Here is a 12,576-nt window from a genome sequence, read left to right on the forward strand (position 1 = left end):
TGGGAACCACTGAGGTAAGTCATTGGTTCCAGGATCAGGTAAGGCATAGTTTCCAGGGTCAGGTAAGTCATAGTCTGCAGGATCAGGTAAGTCATAGTTTCCAGGGTCAGGTAAGTCATAGTCTGCAGAGTCACAAGTCTCTACTGGAACGTCCTCAAGAAAAGCTTTGGCTACGTCTGAAGGATCTTGCTTAACAGCAGCCAACTCTTTGGAGGGTTCCGGTTCAATCCTTTCTGGTAAGTGTTCTATGGGTTCAGGGGTCGGGTCGAACCCTAGTATTTCCACTCTTATGTTTCTGTGTCCATCATAGTGATATTCCTCAGAGTCAGATTGGGATCAGATCCCCATCAGCTCCATCTGAACTGTCATTTTTAGGATGTTGTCGAGTTCTTGGTCGTCTCACTGCCATTGATGGGTTAGTTTCACTTTCGATTGAGGTCACAGGAAGGAAACCGCATGGCAGCAGGAGGTCACGATGAAGAGTTCTTTGTGGACCATCTCTTGTCTCAGGCCTCACAACATACACTGGGACGTCTCCAGACTGTCTCTGGACAGTATACACATCGGACTCCCACCTGTCGGCCAACTTGTGCTTGCCTCTAAGGCGGACGTTTCGGACCAAGACTCTGTCGCCTTCCTTCAAGGTGGAGTCAACAACATGCTTGTCAAACCTCACTTTGTTGCGACTGGCTGTCTTTTTAGCATTCTCAGTTGCTACTTTGTAACTGTCTTCGAGTTGGGATTTCAGGTTGCGAACATATTGCGAGTGTGAGCCTGGGTGGTGATTGACTGGTAGGCCAAAGGCTAGGTCAACTGGCAATCTTGGCTGACGCCCAAACATTAACTCATAAGGGGTAAAACCAGTTGTCTCGTTTTTAGTACAATTATAAGCGTGTACTAATGGTTTGACGTAATCCCGCCAGTGACTCTTTTTCTGATTCTCGAGGGTTCCCAACATGTTGAGCAGGGTCCTGTTGAAGCGTTCTACAGGGTTCCCTCTCGGATGGTAAGGGGTGGTTCTTATCTTTTGAGTGCCAATGAGCTCACACAGTTCTTTTATTGCTTGGGACTCAAAGTCGGGACCTTGGTCACTGTGGAGTTTTCCAGGGATGCCATAATGGACGAAAAAGTGGTCCCACAGGCTCTTGGCCACTGTCCTGGCTTTCTGATTCGGGGTGGGGACAGCCACTGCATATTTTGTAAAATGGTCGGTAATGACCAGAATGTCTTTGGTGTTACTGGAGTCCGGCTCCACACTGAGAAAGTCCATGCACACAAGTTCGAGTGGTCTTGTAGCGATGATGTTGACGAGTGGTGCGGCTTTCTCAGTTATAGCCTTACGTCGTATGCAGCGGTTGCAGGTTTTGACCTTAGCTTCCACCTCGGCTGACATTTTGGGCCAATAGAAACGCTTCCGGACGAGATCTAGAGTGCGCTCTACGCCCATGTGGCCCATGTCGTCATGGAGGCTCTTGAGGACTAAGGATCTCAGGACTTCGGGGAGCACAAGCTGGTAGTGAGTCTGAGCACCCTCTTGCCGCTTGTGATACAAGACACCATTTAAGACAGTAAGTTTGTTCCACTCCCTTAATAAGAGACCAAGCTCAGGAAGTTCCTTCCTCAAGGATGGTGGGGGTTTCTCTTCTAACTCCACTTGCCTGAGTACTTCACGGATGCAGGGATCAGCATTTTGCTTGTCTCTTAATTCAGCTGGTGCTAATGAGGGGATGACAGGTAAGCCACCAAGCTGATCCTCTTCTTCAAAGCTTTGTGGGAGAGCCTTTGGATGATGGGCAAGTGACACAACCAAGATGGTGCTGGCTGATGTTTCCCCAGAGTGATTGTTGATCACTTGGCGAACCAAGTGCTTCTCACAGATAGCTTTGATGGTGTTTTCATCCAGGTGTGCATAATCAGCCTCTGACAAGTGTCTTTTTGTGAATTGTTGTATCCTCTCCAACTCTTTTTGTGATGACGTGTCATCAGGTAACCTGCTGTGGGGACGCCTAGACAGCCCGTCCGCGTCTTGATTTTGCTTACCGGCTCTGTATTGTAGCTGGAAATCAAATGTCGACAGAGCGGCTAACCACCTGTAGCTCGTGGCGTCGAGCTTAGCAGAGGTAAGAATATATGTTAATGGATTGCTATCGGTGACAGCAAGGAACGTATTCCCGTATAGGTAGTCCTGGAATTTCTCTGTCACTGCCCATTTAAGGGCAAGGAATTCTAATTTGTGCGCAGGATACCTGGACTCACATTTCGACAGACCCCGACTTGCATAGGCAACCACTCGCTTCTGTCCCTGTTGCTCCTGGTAAAGGGCAGCACCGAGTCCCGAGGTGCTCGCATCTGTGTGTAAAATGTAGGGGAGCTTGGGGTCAGCAAACCCGAGGATGGGTGCTGTTGTCAGTTTTTCGATTATGGTGTTGAACGCTGCCTGGCAAGCAGGCGTCCATCTGTCACCAAAGAGGTCCTTTGGGTTGTAGTATTTCTCAGGGTTCTCTGTGGTTTTAGTGCGCTTTCTCAGTGGCGGATAGCCAGCAGTGAGCTCGTTGAGTGGCTTCACAATCTTTGAGTAGTCTTTTACAAACCGGCGGTAATAACCGCAGAAACCCAGGAAGGTTCTTAGCTCTTTCAGATTGTTTGGTTTTGGCCAGGTTTTTAATGCTGCTACTTTGTCTGGATCAGTTTCGATGCCCCTTTCAGACACGATGTGGCCGAGGTACTTTACAGAAGTTTGGAAGAACTTGCACTTCCCTGGCGACAGTTTCAAGCCAAACTCTTTCAATTGGTTGAGCACGCGCATCAACCTTTCCTCGTGTTCCTCCAGTGTCGAGGAGAAGATGATGAGGTCATCAAGAAAAACTAGGGCTTGCTTCAAGTTCAACTCTCCCATACAGCGCTCCATAAGCCTCTGGAACGTGCTAGGGGCGTTAGTTATCCCCTGAGGCATCCTGTTGAGCTCGAAGAATCCTAGTGGGCAGACGAATGCGGTTTTGTGTTTGTCTGCTTCCTCCATCTCTATTTGATAGAAGCCAGATTTGAGATCGAGCACTGAGAACCACCTGGACCCGGTCAACGCCGAGAATGACTCCTCAAGATTAGGTAAGGCATATGAATCTTTTACTGTTTGGGTGTTCAATTTTCTGTAGTCTATGCAGAGTCTGACATCGCCATTCTTTTTCCTGACGACGACAATCGGCGAGGAGAAGGGCAACTCCGATTCACGGATGACTTCTGCATCAAGGAGTTGCTGGAGATGGTTACGCACAGCCTCTATATCTTGGGGGTGTATAGGTCTTGGTCTATGTTTGAATGTTGTCTCGTCACTGAGGGTTATGTGGTGTTTTATTTTGTCAGTGCGACCAAAATCAAGCTCGTGCAGTGCAAACACCTCCGGCATGGAACTTAATTTCTCAGTTATCCTCTCTTTCCACTCATTGGGTACAGGAGAGTCAGTGAAGTCAAGGTTGAGATTTAATTTTCGGTCAGGTTTTGTGGGAAGGTCTGAGTCAGGGGTCTTAATTGATTGAACACTCTTGACAGCGTGGATCTCTGCTATTACAGCCTTTGGAGATAGGGTGATGTCATGATGTGACTCATTCTTGAGCATGACTGGTATGCAGCGTGGTAGTTTCGGTGGTAGGCTTACCAAGCTATCTGTCACCAGGATGCCACCTGGCAGGGAAGATGACTTTGGTGACTCTACCATCACCCACTTTCCAACATCAGTTGTCCTGCGGCTCACTGATCCTCCAAGGACTTTGGTCTGTCCAGCTGCAATAGTCTCAAAGTCCCTACTATGAAGCCTCACCTCTCCTAGACTGGAATCAACAGACTGTCTTTTCCGGATTTCAAGGGTCTTTAAGACAACTTCTTAAATTTGGATTCTTCAGTAGGGAATAGTGAATGAGGGTTTAGCGGGCGATTTGGGGTTCAGCTTAGGTCACAGGGGAGAACCAAATACAGAGACACAGCATACATGTTACACATATATATTTATGATGCAAAAAGTTTAAAAATGAATAAACACACATTGACTGAAATAATCGGGTAAATGTCAATTATCCTGAAAACATGAATGCTAAAACGGTCTCTAATCGGTCTAATTGTTTGAAGTGGAATATAAATGAAAACTTGTTGTTTATTGATCTGAGTGTTGCTGTAGTGCTGGATATCAGTCATGTGATCATCACGGCCCAATCACAGCCACCGTACTGATATTCAGATCAACAGCACTCTTACTCATGTGATATGGATTAAATGTTGGAAACATGATGAAAGCAGGAAGATCCAGATCTACAGGAGTGACGTTTACTAACTATTGACCGGTAAGATCCTCAGAGAGTTAGAATAACACCTGAAGAATGGAAAGAGTGTGTGAGTGAAGGTGGTTGTGAATGTGTGTAGATGTGTGTTAGTTACAGGATCAGAGAACGACACCGTTCCTCTGACATAGTCCAGATTCACTCTCACACGATCAAGCTTCTGTTTAACACGAAAACCAGAACTTAAAAGCTCTCCGCACTGATTATACCACACACTCCAGACATCAGTGTTGAGAAAAACATCTCCCTTCCTCCGGTTTGATGCTGTAGTTACTCCAAGAGTCCAGCGTTTACTCTGTTTAACCTCCACATCCCAGCAGTGTGTTCCTGAGTTAAAACCCTCTGAACCCAGAACAGACTCATAATAGTCAAATCTCTCTGGATTATCAGGAACAGGTTGATAGTTCCCGCTGTTTCTCACACTGGTCAGATCATCAGACAGGACGAGACGTGGATTCGCAGTGTTTGGATCCAGAATCACAGGAGCTGATGAGACACAATCAACAGATGCTTTTATTCTGATCTTCATATAATGATCAAGAGTGAACCCAACACAGATTATTATGAATTATGACACTCCTCCTGTTGATCAAACACATTTTCCTCTGATCACTGTCAGTGCTGTTATTAGTTTCACACTCGTTTTTATCATCAGCGTTTAACGGCATCAACTACAAACATTAAATATGAGATTCAGACATTTGTGTCCATCAAGAGAAACTGATACTTTGGGAAAGTTAAATAACAATAAATCAATGAGATCTGTTGAGATTTATGATGATGATGAAGAACTGTAAGTGTGTGTCTGATCTTTAGCATCTGATTATCTTCATTTTATTGGCTCTTATAGTCTGTGTTTTGTTTTAAATTAGTTTATTATGACTGTCTGTTGAGTTTGACTTACTATGTTGACTTGATAAATTATTATTATTATTATTATTATTATTATTATTAGTTAAGGCAAAGCATCACTACTTACAAACATTAATCCATTAACACTTCATAGGTTTATATCATTCATACTGGCAAGCAGCCTTTGAAGTAACATCATTGGCAGCTGCCAAGCCACTCCCTAGCAACTATACAGAGTACCCTAGCAACTGTTCAGCAAGACCTATAACTCTGCACCAGAACATCGTAGAGACATGGTGGTTGGCTCCTTTGACTAATGCTAGCAAACAGAACTTGCTACACATGCTAGCAGTGAATAGCTACATGCTAATAACGATAATAGGGGAGCGCGGGGCACAACCTAACGCGGGGCTAGTTGTAACACGCTTATTTTAAATACTTCCGCACATGCTTGGATGACGAAACTGTGTGTACTTACTTGTTGCCATATCAACACTATATAGAAAAAAAAATTCCGCAAATTTTTTTTTTTTGGAAGATATCCATACACATTTATTAAACAATAGCAAAAGTAAATTTCTTATTTAAGTAAATTTTTCATCTCTATTTTTTGTGTTTATTTAAAATAAGACAAATCTGATATTATTTTAATCTCCAAGATGTTATTTAACAGTTGAGATAGTTCTTTAATGCTTCGCTAACTAGCAGAAGACACTAGCAGGGTTTAAATCCCAGTTGTGCAGGTGGGGGCATGTTGTAACACTGCGTTACAATGTGCCCCTATTAGAAATATGCTATTATATTCTATACTTTTATTAATTTTACTGAGAAAACGTGAAAAAAAGGTGAATAAAGACTGAGAGTCAATGTTCAGAAATTACTAATTATTTGTTTGTTTTGAACTATGTTGTATAGCTGTGTTTTCATGTGTTCGTAGTCAAAACTCAAAAATGTGTTTATATTTAATTATTAAAAATTGCCATTATTTTATATGAAAACGTTTTTTAATTGTATTTTATTTAGAAAATATTTTAGTTTGTTTTGTATATTTTTTTTATTAGATCAGATAACATAAATTTAAGCTGTCATATGGTCATGTTACAATGTACCCCACCTATGGGGCATGTTGTCACATTTCACTTCCATTCTTTCGGGGTATATCAAGAAAAAAGTATATACTGTATTAATAAAACAAAAACACATAATTGTACTAGACATGTGGGAAATTAATGTGGGAAAAAAATAAACACTCTGAACCATAAGTAGATTTACACAAACTGAGAAAGTCAAAAAGCGTTACTTTGTGCCCCGCTCTCCCCTACTTAATCCAGTTCATTTTGATAATAATAATTTTTGAATAATATCAGCCACAGGTCTATAGCCTACGTGATTGTTGAGAAAAATTGTCTGATTTAAACCAAGTGTACAAGTGTATGGGGGTTTAGATATCTATGTGCATCGATCAGGTTCAGACACCGACAGAGCTCTCCCCTATAATCTGTCTGTCTGTCTGTCTGTCTGTCTATCTATCTCTATCTATCTGTCAGTCTGTATATCTATCTATCTATCTATCTATCTATCTATCTATCTATCTATCTATCTATCTATCTATCTATCTATATATCTATCTATCTATCTATCTATCTCTGTCATGAAGAGCCTCTAACTCTCCCCCCATCCATCATGTCCAGCTCAGATCTCCTGCTGTCAGACTCACTGTTTTGGACGATGTCCTGCATCTTCTTCCAGACTCTGAACGGCAGGTTGCCCAAGTATCGTGGCACATGAATCAAAGCTCCAGAAGCCATCTGTGGATCCGGCTGTGAGCTCTGGACTCTGGAAGAACATTCAGGAGTCAGAACTGCAGTGGCTTTGGATCAGAACCAGAGAGACCAGAGACAGGAGCAGATCACTCACCTTTCCATTGAGACTGGAAACTCCTGCTGAACAAACACACCATTTATCATCAAGAACTCAATCAATCATCAATCAATCAACCAATGATCTGAAATCAGACCTTCAGAAAGCAGACGTCATTGGCTTTCATCATCTCCTTCATGTCTTTGATTGTGTGTGAAAGAGCTGAGATGTGTGTGTTCATCTCCTCCAGCTTCTCCTTCATCCTCTGCTTCTTCTGCTCCTCTTCCTCCCTCAGTGCAGTGACTGTAGCTTCTTCTTCATCTCTGAGAAACTGATGAAGCTTCTCAAACTGCTGTTTAATCTGACGCTCTGTGTGCTCAGCTTGAGACTGAAATCAAAGCACATTCACTTCAATCATCTCAATCGACACACATCATTCACGAGTTCACGCTTACAAATAAGTCAGATAGAATAAATGCGTATTTGGCGTGCTGTCCGAGGAGAAGGCTCCGGGCTCGGTATTTGGCCCGAACCCAGAGTACTCCCCCCGTATTCCTGGCTGTGAAAGAACAAGCCAAGAGTGAGGAGTCGGGGTGGTGGAGGGATGCTGGAAACTGTCAAGGAAGTTAGGTGAGTTGACAGAGTGAATATATATATGCTTCCTCTCATGCTGATAGGGTAGACATGGTAATTGTTTGATGAGTTGATTGATTGATTGCTTGATTTGAACGTGCTCCTCCCGAACTTTGTTAATAAAACATCATTTAATATCCAAGATAAACTCGGATACCCGACATAAAACGGATCCAGAAGCAGATTGCTGCTAGTCATTTACAGAAATAATAAACTGGAATCCATTATATCAGATCATAACTGTATATAGTGATCCAACAGCTGTAATGAAAATGACTCTCGTCTCTGTTTCCTCACCTTGATGTGTTGAACTGTTTTCTCAAACTCTGCTTTCAGTTTTTCATTGCGTTTAAGTTTCTTCTGTAAGGGCTTCAGTGCTGTATTGAGCTCCTCCTAGAATTGAACAAAAATACATTAAAACACCAGATTACAGTGAAGAGAAGACAATACAGTGATATGATCATATAATGCAGTGAAAAAGTATTTGCCCCCATCTCACACTAAATTGATTCAGAAAATAAAACCTACCATAAAACAAAGGCAACCTGAGTAAACACAAAGTACAGTTTGTAAATGACAATGTTATTTATTGAAACAAAAAAGTTCTCCAATACCAACTGGGCCGGCGTGAAAATGTATTTGCCCCCGTAGTTATTACAGTTTTTCTCAGTCGCTTTGGTGCATTTCTCACATCACTATTTACATTTGCACAACAGTTAATGCAGTTCTCAAAACAATTAGTACAAACTGCAAAACCTAGTTGATAACCTGCAAAAGTGTGTCACTTGCTCAAAATGGAGAGCTCACTCCTCAAACGCAAGTATTCATGTCAATGAAAGTGTCAGTGTCATCAAGATGAAAAGTCCTGACACCATTGTTTATGAACAAGATAGTCAAATGGCTTTGTCATGTTTTCATTATGACAGTTTACTCTGTAAATGTTTTCCAATGCAAAAAAGTCAGATCTTGGTGACACTGCCTGAAAATGCTCAAGACAGCACTATAGACTATTTGCACAGCCATTTGAAAAATAGAGCTAAGTTACACATTACTGTATTTATGAGGTAACTGAGTACAAGACACTGAATATGTATGATTCACATTTTTACTGCATATGCTCTTTGCAATTCTAGTTTGTTCACAGCATTGTGCAAAAGACAAAATACCCCCTTATTTACAACAAGCATAAACTCCCTTTGGGTAGAGCTGTGCACAACTGTACACAATATTGCAGTACATACTGGAACTGAACATACAACATACATAGTGCTGTAATCATTCATGCACATCCAGACGTTCCTCATCAGTGAAAGCTGAGATTCACCTGAGAGAAATTGTTCAATTTAGGAGACATTTTCAGGAAAAAAAAGATTTAAAAAAATGTGTACAATTTGCTTGACAGATTTTGACAACTAGTTCAACCTTTTTGTATGTAATGACTCAAGCAATGAAATGAGGACTATTAGTTTTATATGGAATGACTATTCAGCATTCACAAGTATAGTTCATTTTGTCTGACATGACATAAGCAAATGATAATGTTATAAAACAGCAGAGAGTTGTATGAAAGCAATTGATGCATGTCCAAAAGCATTTGCAGTTTGTTGGAAGGAATGAGAAACTGCTACTATGATGTGCACAAATGACTAAATGTTGTGGAGGTTGAACTATGTAAATAGTAGGGGAGTAACGATTCGCTTTAACAACGATTCGATTCTTATCGCGATTCATGGTTGTCGATATGTTTCAAGGACGATATTAGTTCATTTAGAACAATACGATCCGAAACGATTCAGTGACTTGAAATCGATTCAGTGACTTTTTAGCCAAAAATTATTGTAAGGGAATCAGGTATCAGTTAATTATGGATATAAACAAACAAGTAAACAACAATTAATGTCAAATGCATTCACATTTTATTTGAATAAAGTAGGGCTGCACGATTATGACAAAAATCATAATTGTTGATTATTCCCATGAAATTGTAATTGTGATTATTAATTTACGATTATCACAACACTGAATAGTTTTGAATAGTTTGGCCATGGGACCCACATCTCCCCATGGTCATCAAGCCGCGACCCACCTTTGAAGGAATTATATAGGCCTATTATAATACATTTGTTTACACAAAAATTGTTGACACACAAGTTCTGTCCCCCTTTACTTAACATACAAAAAAAATTGTAAGAATATGACAAATACTGATAAACAGTAGGCACTGCGAGGTTAAGCTATTAAATAGCAGTCCCAAACTAGTTTTTGTTAATACAGTCTTGGTATGAGCCACAGTCATATAAAAATATACAAAATAACCAGTAAATGGCATTTTGTTATGGAAACAAACAACAGTTAGGCTACCATGGTGATACACAATACTGAAGAACTGGTAAAGAAACATGGAAACTGCTCCAGGGGCCGTATTCACAAAGAATTTTAAGGCTAAACGTAGCTCCTAACTGGCGAATTTAGGAGCAACTCCTAAAAATAATGGGCGTGTCACTCGTAACTTTAGGACTCCTAATTTTATTGACTAAGAGTAATTCACGAAGCATTTTAGCCCTAAAAGTAGTACCTAAGCCTGGGACAGCTTAAAATAAGTCGAGAGGACTCCTAACTCACTAAGACCTTCACAAACCGCTTTCTGTGGCATTTCACGCTGCGATGTTCTGAAATGCGTATGCGGCGGCTACAGGAGCTTCCAATCGCGAGGGAACAATTCTGCATTGTAGGCATAACTAGGGATGCAATAACGCCACCAACAACAACCAAAACTAGGCTACTCATTGCATGTAAACTAATTGTAACGTTTCATTGTGAATCAAATTAAAATGTTCTTCTCTTTGCAAACGTAGGCAGAGGCATATAGTCACAGATTAATTCAATAATGTTGCAAAGATATTGCATCAATCCATATGTTTCATTAGGCTACTAGGCTATTTGTTTTGCCTTACTCTTTATTCTTTTAGGCTATTTATTCAGTTATTCATCATCTTCCGTCCTTCGCACTACTTGTGTAGCGCACGCATTCTCAGACCTGTCACCTGTCACTCATCATCGTAGGGGAGGGGTTTCGAATCATTCCCGCGTTACAGTCATCAGCCAATCAAGGTGGTCACTTCAGGCAAGCTCGTGCATGAGTAATGACGTCATCCATAGCAACGAAGACTCACTCTTAGTTTAGGAGTTGTCATTTTCCTTTACTAAGAGTAGGTCTGAAAGGCGTTGTGAATAACTTCTAAGAGAAAACTCCTAGCTAAAATCTTTTAGTGCGATTTAGGAGTACTCCTAGTGGTAAGATAAAATGCTTTGTGAATACGGCCCCAGATGTTCAGTAGCAGTCATGAGCGCGAGCACATGTGAATAGTTTTAACTCTTTCTTCTCTGTGTCAATTACATGCCTTTGAATGCAACACTCTGCAGATTCACTTTATTTCGACATTGTCTAATAATCCAAATGTAGTTGTATAAGTTACTATTATACAAACCAACGGACAGGCAATGATTTTCAGGCTATACAGATGGCAGAAACAATGCTTACGCCTCTCTTCTGTTTTTGTTGCAAAGATAGCTACTTATGATAATAATATTCATTTAAATAAATAAAAAAATCTAAATAAAATAATTTTATATATATGACGACTTCAAAGGCAAAAGTACCATCTGAAATTTTCTTCTAAAAAAGCATTTTTATCAAGCTTGTATGTTTATGTTGTTATTTCACTTAAATGGCAATGAAAAGTACCTATTAATTGTCATTAAAGTGAAATTACTGAACTTAAATATACGAGCTTGATAAAAATGCTCTTTTAGAAGAAAATTTCAGATGGCACTCAGAGGCTTTTGCATCATGAAGTCTTCATATATATAGGCCTATATGATCCGAAGTAACTAGTTACTCGCTACTTGAGTAGGTTTTTCATTGGATACTTTTTTACTCTTACTCAAGTAACTATTAAGATTATTACTTTTACTTTTACTTTGAGTAAATATTTCTATAAGTAGCACTTGTACTTTTACTTGAGTACAGTTTTTGGAGACTCTACCCACCTGTGCATGTGAATCAAGAAACATTTGTCTTACCTTATATGATGAAACCACTTCACTGATGGGTCTGAATTTATGATTGTCATGTTGTTTTGAATCTCTGCACACTAAACACACAGGCTGTTTGTCCTCCAGACAGAAGAGTTTGAGTTTCTCACTGTGTAAACTGCAGATCTCCTTAGACCCTGATGAACGCCTCTCATTTCACTCCTTCAGGAACGACTCACACAAGTTTCTTAACGCAAGATTAACTGGAGGATGATAGTTTGATCTTCTCCTGCAGACAGGACACTCCTGAGATCCCTTAGTTCTCCAGAACTGTTGAAGACACTCTTTACAGAAACTGTGACTACATGATAAAAGAACAGGAGCCTTGTAGATTTCACGACACACAGGACAAATATAATCATCTTCAGCTGCTGAAGCCATTTTCACTGTTTGAGCTCCAGCAATCTAAACTTTACTTCCACTTTCTGAACGACGGTTTCAAATATAAATCACCATGAGAATCACAAAGATCAGAAACAAACTTGTTCAGAAACAAACTTCTCAAATTCTTCTGTAAAGTTTTTCCCTTCGTACTCCACTGATCGCTGGTTCTTTATTGCTTTTGTCGAGACAAAGTCAGTATGGCAGAAAAGAGAAATAACAAGTCAGTCTCTTCCTGGTTACGCCCGTTTCACACATACTCCGTGTGCAGTGCGTGTGCGGTCCGTGTTGCGGTGCGTATGCGGTGCAGGAGCAGCACGCGCAATAGTGCTTTCACATATGCTGCGTTTGCAGTGCGGAACTGATCCGCGGCTGTAGCCACAAACACATAGACCTACTCATTATTTTTATTTCAAATCCAGAAGTT

General features: G+C 40.7%; 1 protein-coding gene and 1 pseudogene across 2 annotated transcripts in view; both read right to left on the reverse strand.

The window, feature by feature from the left end:
• Positions 1–12,149, reverse strand: part of LOC308680956 (zinc-binding protein A33-like) — a 39,328-nt pseudogene extending 27,179 nt beyond the window's left edge. Inside the window, exon 1 of the transcript in view lies at positions 11,757–12,149. The product of the transcript in view is annotated as a zinc-binding protein A33-like (transcript). The remainder of the gene's footprint in view (positions 1–11,756) is intronic.
• LOC308680419 (nuclear factor 7, ovary-like) lies at positions 3,893–8,167 on the reverse strand (the record flags this gene model as incomplete). Its single annotated transcript, XM_081348546.1, has 8 exons — positions 3,893–3,940; positions 4,330–4,814; positions 4,924–4,999; positions 6,848–7,016; positions 7,098–7,120; positions 7,198–7,428; positions 7,971–8,066; positions 8,162–8,167. 8 exons carry the CDS (start codon positions 8,165–8,167, stop codon positions 3,893–3,895), a joined length of 1,134 nt encoding a protein of 377 aa, XP_081204672.1.
• Positions 12,150–12,576: the final 427 nt, after the last annotated feature.

This window comes from Scardinius erythrophthalmus (assembly GCF_964197995.2).
Source record: "Scardinius erythrophthalmus genome assembly, chromosome: 20".
NCBI lineage: Eukaryota > Metazoa > Chordata > Actinopteri > Cypriniformes > Leuciscidae > Scardinius > Scardinius erythrophthalmus.